The sequence below is a fragment of the Paramormyrops kingsleyae genome, chromosome 22 (genome assembly GCF_048594095.1).
Source record: "Paramormyrops kingsleyae isolate MSU_618 chromosome 22, PKINGS_0.4, whole genome shotgun sequence".
Classification (NCBI taxonomy): domain Eukaryota; kingdom Metazoa; phylum Chordata; class Actinopteri; order Osteoglossiformes; family Mormyridae; genus Paramormyrops; species Paramormyrops kingsleyae.
The window spans coordinates 17,144,084-17,166,865 of NC_132818.1; the positions used below are offsets into that span (position 1 = coordinate 17,144,084).

Sequence of the window (22,782 nt, forward strand, 5' to 3'; positions counted from 1 at the left end):
GGCAAGAGGCCCTTTTATTTAATAACCCCCCCCCCCCGCCCCCCAAGCACCACATCCCCCATCCCACTGCACTCTCACAACTGCAGCTCCCTCACCCTGCTCCCCCCCCCCCCCTTCCTCCAATGCAGCCAGGCAAAGCGGGCGCCCACCAGCGAAGGGGTGGCCAGCCGGCCGGCTTCGTCACCATGGGAACTCTGTTTGCATTTCCCAGCGTGGCTAGGCTGTTGCCTTTCAGCTGGACTTCTGATATTGAATCGGGTTCACAGGACTCGTCTAGAATAACGATTATCTGTTTGCGCTGACTTATTGAGGGAGCTCTCGGTACATTTCCGCCTCAAAGAAAAGGAAGGAGCCCAGCTTGGCTAAGCCACACAGCGGGTAGCTCCGTTCCCCGGCTGGCTGCGTGCTACGGGACGGATCTTTCACTGGGTCTTCTTGCACCCTCGCCTTACAAAAACATTTATAACACTGTCCCGCTAAAACCAACAGCTCTCAGGTTCAGAGAGCATTGCAGTTGGGCCATCACCAGCCCACTAAGCTTAATCCAGTCAGTTATTACGTTTTTGCAGTTTGAAGCGATGGCCCACAGCCACGGGACAAGCAAACAGCCCCTTAACTAAGACAGCACTGGCACCTGTCTGATCAGAGCATACAAACTTAAAATTACAGGGGAATGACAAACAAAACATTCAGGCAAATGCAGCTCCAACCCTGCCCCCGACCCAGAAGACCACCTAAAACTTTGTTGTGACAAAGGGTTTAATTGCTTCCTCTAATTTCAGCTATTTCGGGCCTAATATCCCAGCTTCATAAGACACCACTTACCCTTTGCACAACTTTCTGCAGCCCTGATGAAATCAAGACCTGGCACTCGGATCCAACCACACCCACCTTTGCCACCACCGTCCCAAGGTCAGCATCCTTCATCAGCGGATAGCATCCTGCCACTCGCGAGGGCTGTACCCTACCCTTCGCCCGGGTCACATGAAGGACTATGTCATCTGAATGCCAGCTGCCTCTTGATGCATGACCCCTGTAGCATGTGTCAGCTGTTCCAGAGAATGTTTCCTGAAAGCCTGCAAACTTAAAACGTCTGGAGGCAGGGACACACATGGGCAGCGACACATCCACTTTCATTTGCCATTTGTATTCCCTTTAAAAAAAAATCCCACACAGTCAAATTCTGCTCCAGGAAAAAAAGATTTTTATTCCCTGGCGGAGGAAAAAACCCATTACAATTTATCAGCCTGAAGAAAAATTACAGGCTAAAATTGCCCTTCTTTTAAAAAATCATCACAAACCAAATTTTATAATCATACATTTCTGTCATAAGAAACAACTTCAAAATTGTACATCAAGCTTTTTACAAAGCATTTGTATTTATAAAATGTCCTTTCACATTTTCACATATATTTATGACTGCTACTCCAGGACCTGAGGTCACATGTCCCTCCGCGGAGGTTCATGCAGTCCTCTGATGTCCGGGTATGTTGCCTGGTATCATTCAATGCTTCAATAAATCAGAAAAGGGGGTGAGGGCTAGAGCATGTGAACATTTGGCTCTCTAAAAGCGAAGCCCCTCCCCTTTCCCTTTTATGGCAGGTTAGAAGGCTTGGAAGAGGCAGCTCAGTTCGTCTCTATGTGACAGGGGTTGCTGCCCTGCTCCACAGCGTCTGTGTACACTTTCAGAAAGTCCTTGTAGTGTGGCGCACAGCCAAGCCATGCCTCTCCAAAACGCACTGTCCCAGTGAAGAGGTACTCGCCCTCCCCAGGCCTCACCCCACACTGGGGGGGCATCCTGACCCGCCCCGTCCAGCGCCTCGCCCGTCCACCGCCCGACACAAACACCTGGCTCTTCTGTCTGTACAGTCGGCTCAGTGTCACTGTAAGGGATGTCTGCTCAACCTCCTCCTCCATACCCAAGATGCTGCCTCGTGCCACTGCACAGAAAAAGAAAGAATGAGGTTAATTTCCTCAACGACTGACCCTGAAAATCATTGGTTTGTTCTGCTTCTGGAAGATGGCACATTCAGACATAAAGACAGAGTGATTTGTAATTATACAATACTTGCACTGCATTGTCAAATATATTTTGTTTACAGTTAAAATGCATGATTCCACTGCAGTTTGAAAAACGGAGCAAAACCTGGCAAGAACATCATTTCTTGCTGTTGAATAAATGTAATGCGATGCTGCAGAAGCCGACCTGAACAGCACCCAAATTCCATGTGTCAAACCGACCTACATTGTTGAGCTAAAGAAGAAACCACGAAAGGGCTGAGATGTGCTCCTTCGATTTATCACTGCAGGAGATGGACACATGGATCTTACCGAAATCGCTGGCACATGCAGCCAGCAGGAGCTCCTGGTCACTGCAAGGCTGGCAGGGAGCTGTGGAGATGAGAACAGGCCAGAAGTGAGATTCAGGCCAACACACGCATACACACACGAAAACCGAGCTCTCTAATATACTCCACATTTACACATCTGTTTAAGAACTCAGTCACACAAATAGATGCTCTCCAAAACTACCCTCCCCCAGTACTTAAATGGGCTTCAAAACACAGACGTTGCACTATATGAAGCACTGCTACCTTGCAAATCAGTTGATCTTGTTAGCAGGTTTTTAGCTCAGTTTAAGACAACTTTGGTGTCACCAAGAGCAACCAGGTAAACCAACCACTAAACTGAGGGGCGGAACTCACAAAGAAGTAACACCCCCCCCCGCAACCTGGCTGGTAACATGCGGCCTGCCAAGTTCTCTTACAAACACAGCCAGACCTGTACCACTTGCAAGCCCCTGTAGCTCATCTCATTTCTGTTCAGTCTTATGACAAGTTTCACCAGATGACATGCACCCTTACACTGAGCATGTTTCCCCATCAGAAACATTAATTCATTTCCATCGTGTTGATTTATCTAAAAGGGTGATGTCTGACTATAGGATCAGTAAAGGAATCCATGTGAGACTGCAGTTTGGAGTATAACTTATTTCAAATGCTGCTGATGTCGTCAAGGTCAAAGGTCACAGCCCCCACAGCAGCTGGAACACCCCACGTCCCTAGTGTCGCCTCTCCAGGTGTACCCCCCCACCCCCACCAAAAACAGGGTGCTTTGATGTAGATCAGTCTGGCTTAGCCCAGCCTTCTCTGGGCCCAACGCCTTGATCCCCCCTCCCTAAGTCATACTCAGCTCACATGTCAGACATGAAACAGAACCACAGGAATGCCCTGGCTTCCACACGCCCGTGCCTGGCCCCCACATTAATTCCACTCTATTCGGATCAGAACCATCTTTGGGGGGTGGGTGGGGGAGTGACCCTGCAACATCTGGTTTCAGACATATTCTGCCATGAATATGAAGAGAGAAACTGTATCTTGATGATGTGGATCAGAGGGATGCAAGACAAAAAAAAAAATTCAATGGCGGACGGCTCAGTGACTCGACCCCCAGACCACCTTTAGATCCAGCTGCAGGCCTTATTTCTCCCAACTCACTGTCCCTCCACTACTCTATGACGGCCAGCAGCATCAAGGAGAACAGGATCCAATGAAAATAAATAAAAATCCTGCTCTTACAACACTAAGGCTCATCAGCATCACTCACCAACTCCATGTATTGTGCCAGCATATTGAGCATACCCAGCACCATGCGGCCATATTTTAAGCAAAAGCAACAGATGTACCGATCATATTTAGAACTGCTGTGAAAGAATAGAAGTTAAAAAAAAATCCCCTAAATAGCACCTCTGATTGTGATCATGTGGTTTTGGCAGGTAGACTACAAGAAACATACAACATGAGGTTTTTGGAAAACCTCATTCACAAAGGCTGCTACATAGTGCTCACACTGCCGTGCTTTATAGTTTTGAGGTTTAGAGAGAAAAAAAAAAAAAAGGCCTGGTTCATTCGTAGTTCATATCCATTTTGATTTAACTATTAAACTCCACAACACCCTGCCTTCACAAATGAAGCCAATGCATTTCCCTCCAGTTTTTCAAGAATAAAATGTTCTGTTGTTGCTATGGGACAGACAAGGGAGAGCGAAGGATTATTGAGCCGCCTTAACTCTCAGCAAGTAAGGTTCATAACCAGGCCATGATTTCAGATTCAATCCACCCAGTTTATCTATTTATTTATTTTCAATTTCCATAGTCTTAAGAGACAAACAAAAATCATAAGTTTCACATGGCTTCTGCAGAAGGTAACTTACCACTTAGGGAGTCCTGGTCAGGCCTTAGTCTTTCATTCACCAGTTCATACTGGAAGGCTGTGATCCTGCGGCTGATGTCCCGGTGTGGTATGGCCTCAATGAACAGCGCCCCCTCCTGGATGCCGAAGCAGTGCACACGTCCCAGCGCTTGGTCCTGTTCCCGCAGGAGCAGCCGCAGCTCGCCAGCACGATCCAAGTAGATGTTGGCACCCTGTGAGTCCCTGGAGGGCTTGATGCAGACGGAGAGGCGGCGGGCTGCTGGGGAGGCAGTGTTGGGCCTCAGGTTGATAATTATGGCACCCGTGGGGTAAAGCCACTCCAGCGCCCCCTGGGAGCAGCGCAGGTACACCTGCTCCACGTCCTGCATGTGCGTCTCATGCATCAGTCCACTGTGAAATGTGGGGGGGGGGGGACAGTTACAACTAGGATACATTTACAAGTTTAGGCAGACCTCTCATGCACCAAGCAGTGCTAAGTGTACTCAGCTCCGAGTAAGCAGTGAGAAGCGATTTGTTCATGTTAAGCTTTGCGCACAGACTTTAATAAAAAAAAAAATAATGCCCAACATAAGAGACAGGCGTATAAACTGCTGCCTTACACGCTTGACTGCACTTTCATACTTAAAATAAGATCGGGCCGTAGTTAGATCATTGTACCACGTCCACATTTCCGCGAATTCGTATTAATCGTATTAATCCAGCAAAATGTCGCTGGGGAAATGTGGCCGGCTCGTTACCTTTTATTCACCCTCATATTTTACTTAGAGCGCATCAAGAAACAGGTCTATAGTGCCCATAATATCCCAGGCGTTAGAGGCACCGCAGTCTAAAAAGAAATAACTTTACAACATAATGGCGAGGGTGAGGAAGGACAGTGAAGGTGTGTCAGCTGCCCTCTGAAGAACATGAGCGGCGAAGTTCAAAAGAGCTACTATCAAGCCGGTTTCCACAGAGGTGAGAGCCCGACGCGCCCCTGTGGTTTATTAAACAGGCAAATGAAGCGGAACATGCGGTAAAGCGATAAGCACCAAGAGGTGAGGCGGTTTATTGAAGGCGATCTGCGTTAAAGGAGCGTCGTGCGTAGATGTCTAGGCAGCAACTGCGACGTCTGGCTCCGTTACTATGCGGCTCGACTTTCATCCGCAGCCAAATCCTTATTTTGGGTTTTCTCTGCCAAAATGAGAAAAACGTGACTAACGACGCTTGATTTAAAATGCTATATTCGCCTTTCAGACGACTTTGTTATTTAAATATCTGATTTAATGGTCACTGAACATTAACCTGGCGGCTACTCAAACTCTCCCACGCGCGCGCACGCGCCCGGCCTCACGACCCGTCGCGCGCGTAAACGCTGAGCGATCGACAACACCACGGCCAGCTTTTTATCTGTAAATCCCCATTTTCCTCGCATCCTACTCCAAATACGCCGTTCACGGCATGCCGTTATTTAGAAGGTTTTAAGCCTGCTGTTAAAACGAACAATTTCACGAACAGATGTGAGCGTGAGCCCCAAAACAAAAACAAAAAAACGCTTTATTCTATACGACACCTTTCTATAGTCTCCATAAGTACTTCTGATGAGGTAGACCCTGAGCCATAAATTTTCTTCTTTGTAGATCAGATAACATCCACACCACATGACCTGTTGCCCAACGAACAGCTGATTGATGTGACTTGCGGACGCTCCGATTCATTACATTACTGTGGGAGGACAATTTAACTGGAAATCAAAAAGCATTAACGCAGGGCGTGCAAGCTACCACGGCCCAAGTCCAGAGTTTTATTAGGTTGTTTTTAATTAAGTCCGTAAATTATTTTGTGTGTGTGTGTGCAATTAAGTCTAGCAGAAAGATGGCGTAATTGGAAACACGTTACTGGTTTAGATTTAATGGGCTGCACTTCTTTATGCCTTAGAACTTAAAAACATTCAAACCAAGTCCATATGCGGCGGTTAAAGCATTTGCTATTCAGCATGCAAAGCAGATTCTATTAATTATATGCAAGTTTTTGTGCACTGGAAAGCTTCTTGATCTCAGCGGACCTCTCCTGGACGGAGGCGAAGGATTGCTGACCCAGCGATTAACAGACTATTCCAAAAACATGGCGCTTTGAAAACGTTTTCACCTACGATACAATGTGGATTAAACAATCTGACACATGAAGTATGCGCTTATTTACTTAGGCTATAACACGCGCGAAATACGGAAATCTCCGCTTGTAAACTCTTGACAAAATCAAACTCTGAAAAACTCTTCGCGGCTGAACTACAGAAAAACTATTTATGCTATCAAAGTAATAAAAATTGATATACTTTGTGTATAAAAAAATTATAAGATGCGTGATCAAACAATAAGAGCACACATATGTCGAATAATATAAAAATACCACTTGGAGCATAAAGAATGTTTCGTACTTTAACTCGCATGAAAAAAAATAGTGCCAACGTATGCCAGCGGTATTCTTAGTAAAATCTTCCACACATACCCATAGCCATGCAGCAACAAATAAATTCTAACACTGAATCACATTAAAAACTTTGTCATAAATCCTAAAACAAAACAAAACAATCGTCAGAAGTTAAACATCCGCATCTCTTTAACTAAATTAAGCACTGAGAAAAGAATGTGAACAGAAATCTGGAGAAAGAAACATTTCACAATTTGCCCTGAGCTCTTACATTTCAACTAAATCCATCTCAGACTAAAGACAAAAAAATGCGCATTTTATTAGTTGTGTGTGTGTGGACTGAACCGCTAATAAACTTCGCTGGGACTCAAACCTCCTATGAAAATACACCGAGCGGCCAAACGTTTATTTGTGCAGCCCTGTAAAATACTGCTACGTGTATATCAGTTGTAATTTATTATTTAACTATTTTCAGATGGATCTCAGACTGAACGCTGATTCACCAAACTAAGTCCCTACGAGTGAAAATAGTAGTACAGGTCTATTTAACCCAATCGAGACGTAATACAGTTTTAAAAGAAAGCGCTTTCAAACTCTGAATAGTATCTCTGAATAATCTCGGAATAGTGCCTGAGCCAAAACATAATAAGACAACTTTCTGGGTATTTTTATAAAATTACAAAATCCATGGTTTTCAGTATTACCACGGAGACTCAAAGGCAAAGCAATTATACTAAGTGAGGAGGGTAAGAAAATGCATCACTTGAGCTGTAACTGTGAGCAAAGTGTGCAAGTGTGCCCTCCTAATCCCCGTAACTCACCTCCCTCTCCAGCTGCACTGATCACTGGAGTATTGCGATAGGGCTGCCCCGCATAGCAGCAGTAGCTCCAGCAAAAACGCAAGAAACGTCGGCAGCATAATCGCCCCACTCGGAGATTCAGTCGCTTGGGATTCTCCCTATTACAAATTACGCGTTCGTCCTGGCGTTAACTCCAGCTACATCGTGCTCCCTCCACCGACGTGCCCTCACCGCGTCCCCCTTATCCGCAACCGGCAGATCTACGCTAACATCTCAGCACGACCATCCAACGCCACGCAGAAAAACCTTCTGCAGCCCGAAGACGAAAGCGCGAGCGAGGACAGCCGCTTTGCCCCAAGCTCGGCGATACGTCACTGCCCCTCGCGCCAGCTGACGGGATGACGAAGGCGCGGCGCCCGCCAGGCCACGCCCACGCACACTCCGCGAGCGCTTAGTCGCGCGACTCCTAGGATGGGAATACGAAGAAGTCCAGATAAGCTTCCTGCATAACTGCGGTCTTACCGCTTCCTGCCGCGTCCGAACACGCTTTGCGGTCGGGCTGCGGCATCGTGTGCACAGCTTCGCATATTGTTGTATGGTGTGTATAGGATCAAGTGACATAGCCCTTTTATTCCAAATGCAGGATTTAGTGTCTGGATTTCCTGGCATCTTACATAGTCCGTGTGTTACATTTCTGCAGTAGTTTCCTACTGTATGTAAAGTAACGAATGCATCATGTGCGACACCCTTGCTTTTTTATTCCTTTATTAAGTTCATTTAATTAGTTACAACTCATTTTTGTAATACGTGGCCTTCAAGACAAGTGTTTACATTAATTTGCATTCCTGCTGTCACTTGCCAAAATATCAGCGTGGCGTATTTTAACGTAAACGTAGTAAAGATCATTTTTGGCCTGTATCTCGCTCCTTGTTTTAAACTGCTGAAAATTACTAAGTTGAGTGTGTTTACTCCTACTAGGAGCAAACCACTTAACTACTGTATGTCCTTAAGAGATATCGGGCGCACTATTGCTCTTAAGCACTGTTTAATTTTCCAATTTAGCTTTGGCTTTACTCACAGATAGACTTTTATATGTGGCTGTCCACGATCATTCTCCATTGTGTGGGTTCAGTAAGAAACCACGAGTGTTTTGACTTGATTGTGTAAGTGTAGGTCACATTTGGTCCAGATGGGGTGGTTTCTTAAGGCAATGGATCGTTACCGTAAGTTTTACAGCACAAATACTTATAAACATATAGCACCTGCACAGGATGTCTCTGCCAAAAGTACAAAAAGCCTTGGTTGGGATACATTCTGACTTTTATAGTCAAAACAAAAGCTCCAACACTTCACTCAGAGGACAAAATAACCCAGAAGGAACTTGTTGGGCAGGAGCAGCTGGTGCTGCCAAGACAGTTACTTTTCCAGTCGAATTTCATCCTTCTGTGCCAGTTTTTTTCTCTTATTTTGTTTTTCCTGCCAGCCAGGCATATAGGCTTGACAAGGCTGTCCGATGTGGCTGATAGCAATGACACAGCCCTCCACCCGGGGACTGCGTGTCGTAGCGCGTTGTCAGCGTGTCACCGCGTGACTTGTGTGTCGATGAAGGATTGTCTGTGTCTGTGAGTTTGTCACCATGTGTCAGTGAGGAACACTTTGGCAGTTATGGGTCAGGGTGGTGACATCTCCAATGCCATTGATAAGTGTTAGTACTGTCACATGGCCCGACTTAGACCCCCCCTCCCAAATTGCCTCTTCCCCCTCTTTTTGTTTACCTCCCCTCCCCCACGACTTGTAAGGCTCCTGCTGATTTGGCTGAAGCACGAAGTTAAATGGAAACAGCAGCCCGGATGGTGAAACTCGAAAGCAAAGGTACTAGTCTCAGCCATGCCTGTTTGTCCTGTCTTGCAAGTTTACTTTATCACGCCTTACAGCTAAAAGGGGCGGAATTTAGAGAGGACTGGGTGTGTCCTCTCATTGCATATTGAAGATTTCTTCTGAAAATAGTACAGTATTATATATGCTTGTAATCTTTGATTAACTTTGTGTAGCCAAGCCCACACTGAAATTTGGATTCAAAAATTGATGTGTTCATTGTAACATATGTGTTCATAATGTTGCATATATTTCTGTCGTTTGGTAAGATTTGTATTATGAAATCATATTTGTTCTCATCTCATCATGTAGCCTTGTTCCCCTTGTCTTGTGGTCGAAAACATTCATAATTTCATAAATGCAACCTGTGCTGTCAGATTTGTATAATGTATGGGAATTAAGCTGTTGTTTTAAAATGCTTCAAAAACTGAGAAGCTCCAAAATCTCCCTCTTTTGTATTTTTACAGTTTCTTGCCCCAGCAGGTGGGACTACAAGGACTTATGAAAGCTGAGGATCGAAACTAACCCCCCCCCCCCCCCCCCCCCATAGCCCTTGGGAGATATGGGGAGGGGGGTGGCTTTTGCAGCTGCTGCAAGTTATTACAGGGGATAAACATCATGGTGTCTGGGCACACCGAGTGTCACAGGACGTGGTCTGTTGACCAACTAATTCAACACCAAGAACAGTACAAGAGATTCAAAATGAGTACTTCTGCTATAGACCATTAATTGCTCCATGGTATCTGCTTTGTACCAACACTGACATTGAACCATACTGGCCACATGATCTTTCAGACAAAGCTTTCCATAATTTCCTTCATTTCATGATCAGCCCTTGAATTATAGCTCTCCGAAGCTCCTTATGAAAACATAAACATGAGATCTGAAACTGGCTCATTGAGTCAAGCCACTTGCCAACTACCAGAACTTTCTGGTGGGTTAAGGAGACGTCCTCTGTCCATGAAAGGGTGAGTTTAAAAATATGGCCTATCCTTCAGGCGCCACACGAGGGTTGATGGACCCCTTGTGTTCGTGACAGTATGTTGTCGTTCTGTTTTTACGCCACATATTAATATCAAGGACAGAAATACTGAAGACATGCTTTCCATGTGTCTAAGGTCACCTTGGGTCACCTGCGTCTTGGTGTAATTTCATCCCTACACTAATGCAGGAACCTGGTCCGTCGTCAAGAATAGCAAATAGGGATTCTGCTGGTGAAGGGGTAGGTTCCTGTCATCATCAACACATGTCATTTTCTGCTGTTAAGATATTCATAGATACCAGGTAGAATATATATGAGTGTGGACAGGGGCACAGTCACTTACCATGAGCTTGTGGTGGCCCTTATTCACATGTGCATTCATCTAAGGCAGGGGTGGCCAATCTTATCCATAATGGGCCGGTGTGTGTGCGGGTTTTCGCTGCAGCTCCCCAATTAGATTACTAATTAGAGGACTGATTGGGTGAAGAGTCCTCACACCTGGGTTTGAACAGCTGACCTAAAGGTTATCCCAAAAACCTGCATACACACCAGCCCTTTGCGGATAAGATTGGCCACCGCTGATCTAAGGGGTCCTTCCAGATGTTTCTGAAGAATTACAGCAAGCACTGATCCCAGAAGCCTCTTCTTCTTATGCATTCACGCTGGAATGTGTTTTGATTTTGAATGTCCTCCAATTCGTGAATTCTTCCTGTATGAGTTGAACTGGAGATAAACGCTCTCGGCTGTCATGGCCAAGGAAAGTCCTCCAGAAAGTCCATCAGTAGAGCTTCTAAGTATATGTGAAGGCAAGACTACTGTTTAAGCACAGATGTATACTGTGCATCATGATTAATAAAAATGGAGTTGTTGGGTATTCTACACGTACTCGTTGGATCAGCGAGTCATCCGCAGAAACTGGCACTGGACCAGAAACAATGGGATGAGATGGGAGGGAGACAGGAAGGAAATAGAGGAGAAGAGGAAGAAGGGAGGGCAAACGAGCAAGAGGTTGAAGGGAAGGATCTGCCTGCAGCCTACTGGCTTTACAGGGAAGAGGGTTAGGCGGTACCAGAACACCTCAGCCCAAATTGCTCAGCGGCAGTGTGCTGGCTGACCCCGCGACACCCCCATTTCCGCGACACCCCCATTTCCGACACTGTCTTCTAGACAGTTACCTCCGGACCGTCAGGAATCTGCACCGTGTGGCCGCTTCACACCGGGATCCGTTGTCTTTCGGTTTTAGGTCCTGAAATGCTGCGGAGGTCGTGCTCGGGGCTGCTAACGAGGACACCCTACGTGCAAATAGGACAGAGCACTGTGCGTCTATCACAAACGTGCACGCAGACATACCGTTAAGATTAGCGACATGAGTCGCCGCAGGAAGAGTCTCTGGGAAGATAGCCTGAGACCCAGAGAGGTATCAGGTTTTATTATTTTATTGGTCGGCATGAACTTGTATAATTGGGGTGGGGGTGCTTCAGTGGGTTTGGACTCTGTGCCTGTGAATGTAAGGTTGTCAGTTCAAATCTCAGAGCGGGCGAAGTGATTTCACTATTGGCTCCTTGAGCACGGCCCTCAACCCCCAACTTGCTCCAGGGACTGTGACTTTGGATAAAAGCATTTTCTAAAATAAATTAATTGTAATTATAAGTGATAATCATCACTTGTGTTGCTAGGGCATATAATCAAACCTCGACATGCAAAACAAATTAAACTCTTTGTGAAACAACATTGGATTTTAATCATTTTGAAAACACTAAATATGTTGAAAATACACTAAATATGTTTAGCTCTATGATGCCCCAGGGCTCCTGCAAGCTCTGGGAGGAGAGGAACAAACCGGTCCTTCAGGCAGGAACAGGACACACTCGACATAAACATCAACCAGCTGCTCAGCGTCACAGACAAGTAATCCGGGGGCTACCGTGCGGCTTCACTGATGCTGAAAACGGGGTCATTCTGCTCACATCCGACCCACTGGGAGTCCTTGAGCTCCATTGGTGTCCGTCTCGGTCACAGCCCGCTGACAACGGGACTCTAAAGAACATGATTTAGGAAGTCGGGTTTGAGCTGGGGTGTGCTTTAGGAAAAAATGAATTGCGACAGCCCGTCGTCATTCAGGAAACTGACCGGAGACACCCTGCAGAAGAGCTGTTGTTGAAATCTGAACGGGGGGGTGGGTGGGGGGTGGAGTCAGTGGAGGAACTGGAGCTTTAATCAATGAGCAGGGCCCAAACTCAAAACATCTGGCCATTCCCTCCCTTAGGCACATCTGGGTGACAGCTTGCTGTGGAGACGCGCACAACCTGATTCAGTTGTGTGCGTGCATGCGTGTGTGTGTGTGTGTGTGTGTGTGTGCGTGAAATGGAAGCAGTGTGTTAATAAGAGAGGCTGTCCATAGTAAAATGGAGGTCAAATTGTAAATTGCAGAGTTATCACGGTTAATTAAAGTAAAAGCCTGCTGCATAGTTTCTGGGGCCCCATCTTCTCAACACCTGTTAAAGCCTCAGACATCTTATCTGCCATAGAAAGCAGGGACCAAATGTTCCCCACAATGTAATAAAAACTTATTTTTCAGGTCCCCACAAAGATCTGTGAATGCAATCAAAAATTCATAAATACCAAAGGTCATGTATTTGGTTTAGTTACTTATGGTTAAGGTTAGGGCTTGGTAGGTGTTAAGGTTGTCATTGTTGGGATTAAGGTTTTGCCCATAGAAATGGATGGTCCCCACAAAGATATAATTACAAACCTGTGTGTGTGTGTGTCTGTCTGTCTGTTTGTTTGTTTTTTGGGATTACACAAGGTAACAAACCAGTCTGAGTTGTTCTACAAAGAGTGTCTGAGCAGCATCGTGACCATAAGATCGAATTCGAAAAACAAATATGAAACCACAGTATTTTTTTTAAATATTTGAACCTATAAGCTTTCACTTAGTCTTTTGCAGATTGTGCAGCCTTCAGCTTTTTCCGGAAAATTCTTTGACTGTTCTTGAAAATATGCGAAACAGATTAAATGACAGACACAACAACAAACCTATTCTCATTCACCCACAGAGGAAGGCTGTGGATTATTTTGTAGCACTTTGCTGAAACGGTGTGATCCATTACCCATATGGTTCAGAGTAAGATTTCCATTAAAAAAAAAAAAAAAGGTTGAATCCGGCTTTGCTAAGCAATACAATCACCTAGCCAGTATTGCGTAACAACTGAGCCTGAAAAAAGACAGATGACAATGCCATACTTTTTAAAACTAAAAATAGAAAACTATGCTATTCATTTTCGGAAAAAAAAAAAAACGTATACAATATAGGCTCTAATTCAGTGCCGGTACCATTGCCTGGGATAGGAAAGATAGTCATGATTTCAACCAGTGACTGGCAAACCAGGTTCAGATTGAGGGAGTTAATTCTTGTTATTACACCATGACTTGTCACTGCATTGAAACAGTCTGACACTGCGGCGGTGGCAGTGGAGACATGCAAAACCTGATTTTTGCATACGCACTCTGCGGTTTTCTGGAACCGTGACATGAATCTCTGAGCCATGGCCTGAAGTAACACGAGCGGCGGCAAACGGCACACATTTCCCATCCCTGATGAACCATCATTGCTGATACCTGCTGCAGGACGTGCCAGCACGTGTGAGCCCCTTTTGGAGGGGAGCGAAAATGGATGAAATTACTGTTTCGATAAGAAAGTGTTGACAAGCTGCATGCCTGGCAGCCAGTGATTTTATCTTTATTTTGCATGTGAAGGGCACCAGGAGCTGTCTTTCAGTTATTCATGCATAGGCATTGCTATTTTTCAGAATAACTCACAGCTAAGCATCTGAAATGAAAATGATGCTGTACATGCCATTTACCCTAGTATCAGTATAGGTACACTGGAATTCTTACGGTTTCGCACATCTCATCACTGGAATTCTTACGGTTTCGCACATCTCATCACTGGAATTCTTACGGTTTCGCACATCTCATCATGCTCTCCTTTGAGACATACAGACACAGTTGAGACACAGTTGTACAGTTGAGAGTGAAGCTTGGGGTTCAAGCGCAGGGTCAGCCATTTATGCGGCACACCCCCCAGAGCATTTTCGGGGGAGAAGGTCCTTGCTCAAGGGCCCAGTGGACGTGTGACTATTTTGCCGAGGACATGATTTGAACCTCTTTCTGGACTTCACCTGAGGGACCTCACCATCCTTCCAAATACACATTTTTTGCCTCGTCTTCCTCTCATTTGCTTAGCGGTACCTGCGTATCACCAATTCCCATCTTTGTTTCTGCCGTCTGTCATTGATACTGCGCTCTCTCTCTCTCCTGGATTCATTCATCTTGGCCCATTACATTTGCTTCTTTTCAGTTTCTCTCAATATCACAACAAAGCCTGTACCGGTGCTCCGCCGCCAACTTCGGCTGCCGTGGGATCCGCAGAGTGGTCGACCAGCTTTGAGAATTCATCGGTTTCCCACAGAATCACATCGGCGGAGACTTTGGGAATATGAAAGAGCGTTCAGTTTTTCAACATCTCATAAAGGAACTGCGGAGCCAGCCAGGACACGAAATAGCAGTGCTTCAATGTCGTCTCTTTCCTTTTGGCAAACCGGACTGTGATAGTCTCTCAGATGGAGGCTGCGTGAAAAGTAAATTGTACTGTTTCACTTGGCAGCACTCGGTGCCAGACCTTGCAAAATAAAGGCGATTTCTATCCGTTTTTCTGAGAAAAACAACAATGGGCAAGCAGCAGCCTGTGCCGTGACGTGTTCAAGGGATTAACGGCGACAGAATAACCAGTCGGGTCTCTGTCTCACACAATTGCTCCCCTGGTCACAGGTAGGGGCGGAGCCAGCACGGCCTCAGGTGGATCTGCACTGCAATTTCACTGATACAAATCTTGAGTTGAATCATTAAGACAAGTGCACACCAGTAGCACCATCTTTGTGTGGCAAGTGTGCCTTTGTTTATGTCATACTCAATGCAGACCCTCCACAACCCATAATCATGTACTATGTGTCCTAGGTATAACCTATGCCAAGAGCCATAACAGCATTCTGAATTCTGATTGGTTCTGGTCATCACAAGCCATTCCACTGAAAAGCCCAGGCGGTGACTTGGAAAGCGGCCTATCATAACAGTCCCTTTGTCTGCATGAAGGATACTTAAATTACCTTCCCAGGAAGAGAAGCCCAGCTTTCCACGGTATTCCTTCTGCTTCTCTTTTTTTTTCTAGATATCTTGAATTGCCTGGATTCTGGGGATTTTCAGATCCCCCCCCCCCCCCAAAAAGAAACTGGAGTCACGGCAATTCAACTCACACAAGCAATAAACAAAATGCATTATATGTCTTACTAGCAAGCATTCAACCAGTTTCATGTAGTGCCACAGCGATGCGATTGTAGTAAAGTGAGAGTATTAAGCTGAAGCCCATGGGTTGGGATGTAGCTCATTGCATTAGACTGAAGATCATGTTTCATTATTGAAGTCAATGTTCCATGTCTTAGACATAATTGAAAGTAGCAGAGCTTAAATGGGTCCAATTGTCTATATGAACAAAACAATGTCAGCATGATCACTTGATCGAATGTTGGCCCTCTGCACGAGTAACTGCATCGTTTCAAATCCTTATGCTTTTCTGGTTCCCTCTCTGATTGGTGAGCCATGTGTGTGGCAATACTGGTGCCAAAGACCTCTTCCTCTCCAGCTCCCTGACATATCCTGTGTATATAACTGAGTAACATTGCTCCAGCTTGTAGTGGACAGCTAAACCCCCCCCTGAGGGACAGTGTTTAGGTACTGTTCCTGATCAACCTCCGGATTCTTTTTGGGGGGGGGAATCAAGGGGGGGGTAAGGGGTGTGGAGCTGTACCTTTCTCTCCATCCGCTGAGGAAACATCTGGACATACTGGATTGATGTACTACATAAAATCACTGTCACAGTATGTATACAGGCCTTTGCAGAGTGCATTGTTCATAAGCGAAAGGTTCTTTGGTTAGAATTGTCATTAAATGCTGTTTCTTCTTTTTGATGTCTGTGACTTTTGTTTTTAGTTGATTATGGATTCAGTTCTACCCAGAATTCTAACTTAAACCATTTTCAGTTTGGAAGGACTCTAGAATATATATATATATAGTGAAGTGAATGAGTGATCTGAAGAATCCCATTGCCCTGCCTTAGTTGTCTCCATTTAAACTTTTTTCTAATTCAAACCATTAAACTGTACCCAGGAACTGAACAGAAATGAAAACAGCTGCATAAAATAAACAGATTGAGTCACATAGCTTGATAAACTAATCTTTCAAAATGAAGCAAGCAGTGTTGAAAGCCTCTAGCATGAGATCATGAAATTGGGTTCAGGCAATCACCCCTTTCTCCCAGTAATAAACTGATAAACTCATTTGACTTAAAGGGAATCGAGTGTCACCCTTTCCCAAGAAACTGGAAGCGTACATGAAGTTACAAGAAGACATACATTCAAAGCAGGAAGATGACCTTCCCTACAGGTCAACAACCTTGGGAGTCATGGCCTTCGATTCCCAGCAGAAGCTGTAGTCTAGTCACCCTGCGATCCATCAGGCATCATCTGCCAAGCCTCTCCTTGTTTGCTCTTCCTCAAACAAACTCCCCCGATCCTATTCTTCCGCTCCCCATGGTCTGCACACCTGTGATGTGTTCACGTCTTGACTCACCTGGCACTCCAGGGGAAGGGACCTCTACTTTTTCAGCTGATATGTAGTCATTTGTCTCCGTTGACTGATCTCACCTGAAAACCTACATGTTGAACACCTGGAGAGGAGGGATACTGGGATTTGACTGTACTGTTTAACAAAGTCAGAGGACATTGAACTAAAGGGACAACAAAGAAGAAAATGGTGAAGAGAATGAAAAAGAAAACAGGAGAAGGCAGTCAAAAGGCGGTTTAAAAAGGAGATGGTTGAATCAGATGTATTATATCAGTCATACGAAAGTTTAGCCCTATACTAATGTAATGACTAAATTCGTCTCCTCCTTGATTCTGATAGAACATTTTTGGAGCCTGACTATTTGATGTTGAAATAAAAGGTAAGGCCACATTAACCTGAGATCTCTGCTGTTATGAAAGCAAGATGGCCCCCACCTCATCTGTGGGCCCCATGCGTTATAGTGCATTGAGCAACCAGGCCGGCGAGGGAATTGTAAATCACTCCGAGTGATTTAATGGCTTGCGATTGTGCCAACAGGAAATGGAACCTGAGCCTGTTTTGGTCCTCGTTAAGTACCGTATGTGCCTGAGCAGGGGACTGTCGAACGCCATGATAGAGCTACAGTGACAAATCCCCACTGACTCTCGTAAAAAAAAAAAAGAAAGAAAAACAGAAAAACATTACACGCCTACACAAAATAATAATAAAAAAAAACTGGACGTCATGTTCGTTCCTTGTTACTTCATGAGAAAAAAAAAAACACAGCTGGTATTTGTTGCTGAAAAATATCCACTGATTTGTAATTTCCTTGTACGGAATATAGGTGTATATACTAAATTTAAAGGCACTTGGTCACATTTATGCTGGAAATAACAATTAGATTAGAGCAGCACACCAGTTTAACAGACCATTCCTATTCTCCACACTCACACCTCCTCGATTTTCTCTCCTCATTCCCCCAACCCCCTCCCACATAACCTCCTTCCCCAATAATCCTTCTCCATTTTTCTCCTCCAGAAAATTCATCTTTGAACTCGGTCATGGTGACCGTGTTCTGTCCCGGGGCCCCGGGCTGTACCGGCACTGAGAGGCATGGGGCGGATTTGCATGTGCTCTGCAACAGGTAGCTTCAGAATGACCTCACTGCTTGAAAAGCATAATTCGCCCCCCCCAGGCCATCTGGTTTGCTTTATCTCCTGCATTAACATGGATTTTACACCTTCAGAACTGGGGGTATAACACATATTCCCTGGGCGGCCATGAATTATGGGGAGGTGCGCCCCAGCGCCAAAGACCTTTAATCCGTTAGGCTACATGCGTTATATAAAAGCATTAGACTTACACTGGGGTACGTTCTCACCGTCACTGCTCGTCATGACTAAGACTGCGGTGGATGAAGTAGGCACAGTCGTCTCCAAACTTTTGGGTGAGTTCCAGACTCTGCTGGGAGCAAAATGCTTGGAAAACAGATCAAAGTGGCTTCATGGAGTGATGTCAAGAACAACAAAATAGCAAATAATCGCTTATTGTTTTATTGTCTTATTTCTATTGCAAGCACATGCTTTGGCAGCACATTTTTTTTCACCATGCCAATAAAGCTTAAACTCAAACTGAACTGAAAATGGACAGAGAGACCCATTGAGTGCAGAGCTGGCTGGTTACAACCAGTTCAAGTGCGGTCCGTGATTCAGAACTGTAGGCGTGAAAGCTATAGAGTGGCAAGGTGCCAGAAACGACAACTCAGCATCTAGTTGTCGAGGACCTTGGTTCTGGTTTTGTTTAATACCTCATAATCCCAAAAGGGTCTTAATTTCTGTACCCGTAAGCAAGTTGGGCTAACCAGAATTGCTTGGGTAAAATGTAAAATTATATGACTGAGTACATTTTCATACTGTGCAATTTGCTTCTGACAAAAACTCAGAAGTTATGGAAATGTGTGCAACTGGACCATTGTCTATAAATAGACAAAATTCTGGCAAAAATCAATAAAGCACCTCTTACTACCCATTCAATGGCATCAAAAATAGACTCCTTGCCTTAAACGGTGTCTTGCCAGTCATGGATTATGCTTACAGGTGAATCTCAGCTTGGCCTTAGTGTGTCTCAGAATGAAAAGCAAAATGACTAACCAAGACATATCAAAGTAGTTTAACAGAGATATCTATCCCATGGCTCTATTGTTTCCAGGAACCTGTGGAACGGCAGCTCACACGGAAGAGTCTACACAGAGGATCGGAATGCTCCGGAAACCAGGCTTGGCACGCCGGACGTCTGCCGGAGGCTCAATGCGACAGGTGTTTGCAGGTCACTATCACAATCAATTTGCCAGGTTGAAGCGAGACAATCCCAACGGACGGTAAATGTTAAGGAGGTGTCACGGGTCTTTAGGGGTCGCATGTCCCTGACCGCTGGTCTCCTTGGTGCCATCCTTATACAGAGGCGAAGCTTGCAGGTGTCTTTTTTATGAGCACAAAAACCGCTGACCGCATTCATTCTAGAACTTTCCCCTCATAAATTATAAGATAAAAATACATATTTTCAGGATAAGAAGATTGCGAGGCGCGGGGGGGGGGGGGGCATGGACATCTGTGAAGACAGCTGATCATTTTACCTTTATATCCAGACAAGTTCTGGTTTCTCTCACCCCCAGACCCTGATGCCTGACACCCGATGCTCATTTTGTCTTTTTCCTATGCTGATGCTCTGCTTTTACCATTTTCTGGTGTCATATAAAGGCTTATACCACAGCTCGGTAAATTCTATTTTCTTATTGGTCCAGAGATGTCACATGGGTGCTGACTATTTTCCTGTAATGGCAAAGGTAGTTCCGGCAGGTAGTTCTGTGTTACTGCGTTTTAATGTTTTATTAAACACGTTAATATAAAAACCTGCGTGACTTTCCTCTTTGTTTTCCCCCAAATAGCGCTTGTCTGTTGATGGTTTCCATGGTAACAGACTTACCGCTTCCAGTGAGCAGCCTGCCCAGGCGTTCTGTCCATATAAGAACTGTATTTTTAATAGCACACTGGAACACTGTTAAATGACTAACTGAAATAATCTTATGCTAAAAAATTAACCGTGACTAGTTTATTCCGTTAGTATAATTATATTTTTTGTTAGTCATGGGATAATCAGGATAGACCACTTCTAGGTGTGCAGTTATACGAACATAAATAGCTCTAACTTGGTTATCAGTCCTCCGCTTTACATCCGGCTGCATCACACCAAGCTGTCGTCGATGATTTTCATATAACCGCACATCTCGTCCTGGTTTATCCATTACTTATACCTTTGTTCCTTTTCACATGTTTCTCATTGGATTTTGATCATATATTCACACTGCAGTAAAAGATAACAAAGTCGTTTTTGTTTTACGTTGTCGTATATCACACCGATATGGATGCGCGATTTCAGCGTTGCATCATCTCCAGGTCTGGCACAGATTATCTAAAACTGCGATCAGAAAGCGGGTCCCTTTTTTGGTGAGGGTCAACAGGGGCACACTGGGCACCAGACTTCGACCCCTACGAGGGGTTAAATATGAACAGCTCACCCACTTCTGGGGCTCGGGTGAGGCTGAGGAGGAGAGAAAAATGCCACTGGCACTGATTCAGCGTGGCGAGGGTTTACAGCTGCCCTTGGTGACTTCTGCTCTAGCACAAGATACAATCTGCTTTCTCACTCTGTTTGCCGTGATTGCATGCAAAATGTAACTTTGTTTCGAGTCTTCTTCTTTGTTCCTCGTGTGGTCCCAAAACTCAGGCGCTGGGGGGGGGGGGGGGGGGGACGCAAACAAGCTTACAGGGACAGCTACAGACACTTTCTGAAGAACGCCGGGCGCAAAAGACTGGAACAAATTTCTTCAAGAGAGTGCGCAATATCGCTAAAAACTGAGATGGAGGAATAAGAAAAAGAGGAAGAAAGAGAAGTGGGGGAGAGGGGGAGGTAGTGGAGACAAAGCTTAGGTCAGCTGTACTTAGTCTACTCTCCATGGCAACGGCTCATGTTTTTCGGCAAGCAGGCCCACAGATTTCGGGCTGTGGCATTCGCCAGTTCTACGGTTTCCCCCTCCCGCCGGCCGGCCCCGCCCCTCCCCGCGGATGCCGGTGCGATGGCGCGAGCTGATGGAGCCGGCGGAGCTCCGGGCGGAGCTGGACCGCTGGGAACATTCCTCAGACAGCTGCAGGTTTAGGGGGGAATTTCTTCCCAAATCTCCAGGAAAACAAGCGGGCCGCTTTCAGTAAAGCCAAGGAATAAGAGGGGAGGGAAGGGTACACTCAGGCCCCGGCTCCAAGGTAAAGCGAGGAGACAGTGGTGTGGAGGGGACGCGACCCTACAAAGCGCCGGTCAGCCACATTTATGAACGTTTTTTCACATGGGACTGGTGTGCGGCTCAGTGGGTTAGACTCTGTGCCTGTGATCGGAAAGGATGCAGGTTAAAATCCCAAGGCTGGACCCCGGAGCTAGGTCCTTAACCCCCAATCGCTCCAGAGACTATCTGACTCTGCCTTCTCAAAATGTATGTCGCTGTGGGTATAAGTGCCCACTAAATAAATATGTGCTGACGGATGTTTCTTCCACATTTGACACAACGCAAGAGGTGCGGCATGCATTTGCAAAATGGGGGCAGGTTGTGAACACTTACGCACTCTCATAGTTTCACTGTGGTAGCCTGGGTGTGTAGGTGTGTGGGGCGGGGGGGGCATAGAGGTTCCCTTTGGGGTCACAGCAGGGCCAGGAATCTGTACTCCTCTGACTGATTTGCGGTGGCTGCTTGGAAACCAAAATACTAACGTTAAAGCTGTTGGATCTTATACCCATCTTCTGGGTACAGGCTTCAGTGCTCCTGCGGAAGCATGTTTGTTCTACCGAGGGATGTAACACCGTGAAATCTGCTTCACGGGGAGGCGGCGCCAACACAACTGCAGAGCCACAGGGCTGCAAAGACTTTGAGGTTCAAGCTCGAAGTTCAAAAGAGGATGCTGGTAGACCAAAGGCACTCTGTATAGAACAAATGAAGCCTTATCTGAGAACGTTCAAAACCACCACTGGTAGAACATCTCTCGCAGATCTCTCTCTTACATGACGACAAGAGCGTCCTGACAAAAAAAGAAAGGTAGAAAAGAAAGAGTGAACAGAAAGGCAGCGGTTGACGCACAATGATGCTGTATGTCATTATCGTAAACAAAGGCTTAACGTCCCACTGAACTGCATCTAAAGTTCTCTGTGCCCATGAAAAACAAACAAAGACCTCCACCCTCGCCCCCACCGGCACCCAGAAATAGACCTTTATCTCATTTCTCTAATAACAAGTCCTGTCAACAGGCACAATTCTGTGATATGGCCCAGGTTCCCTGGAGCCAGAGAAACAGTGCAGGGTCTGTTCAACGAAGGTTGTCATCAGACTGTAATATCATCAGGGGCGTAACAGCCAGGTGTGACGAAGGAGAACATAACCTGTCTTTGTACTCAAGTCTGGTGTGACACCTACAGATAGATCCAGCAGCACTGGGTGACTTTGGGTCTTACCTAAAATCCTCCTTGAACCCAGCATCTGAGGCTGTCAGGGCTACCGGACTCTCGCTCGTGGTGTTTGGCTGCTCCCAATGGGGCAAAGGCAGCTATGAAGTACCCTCTGTGGCCCTGCAAGATCAGGTTTGTTAATCGGGAGCTAAATAAAAAAAAAATCAGGTTCCGAGCTCAGTTATCTGGAGACAAAGCCAGCGAGAAACTTCAGCAGTGTTATTTAGTTACACAGAAAGGCATTGATTCCCACCGATCTCGTCGTATAGTCCTTCATGCATGACCAAACTGCTTTTCACAGTAAAGT

General features: G+C 45.6%; 1 protein-coding gene and 1 long non-coding RNA gene across 5 annotated transcripts; one reads left to right on the top strand and one right to left on the bottom strand.

Annotated features, from left to right (window-relative positions):
- Window positions 1-1,181: 1,181 nt before the first annotated feature.
- On the bottom strand, window positions 1,182-7,789 carry metrnla (meteorin like, glial cell differentiation regulator a). 4 transcript variants are annotated; one of them, XM_023829224.2, is made up of 4 exons: window positions 7,439-7,789; window positions 4,213-4,601; window positions 2,332-2,391; window positions 1,182-1,940 (listed from the first exon to the last, which is right to left on the bottom strand). In XM_023829224.2, the coding sequence occupies exons 1-4, from the start codon at window positions 7,534-7,536 to the stop codon at window positions 1,627-1,629; spliced, it is 861 nt and encodes a 286-aa protein (XP_023684992.1). In that variant the 5' UTR covers window positions 7,537-7,789; the 3' UTR covers window positions 1,182-1,626. The 4 variants fall into 4 exon arrangements, with proteins under 4 accessions (XP_023684992.1, XP_023684994.1, XP_023684995.1 ...); XM_023829226.2 differs by lacking the exon at window positions 7,439-7,789 and adding an exon at window positions 5,761-6,514; XM_023829227.2 differs by lacking the exon at window positions 7,439-7,789 and adding an exon at window positions 5,240-5,731.
- Window positions 5,098-9,830, top strand: LOC140581608 (uncharacterized). The gene is made up of 3 exons (XR_011984703.1): window positions 5,098-5,165; window positions 9,217-9,289; window positions 9,760-9,830. It is a non-coding gene; the product is annotated as an uncharacterized lncRNA (long non-coding RNA).
- Window positions 9,831-22,782: the final 12,952 nt, after the last annotated feature.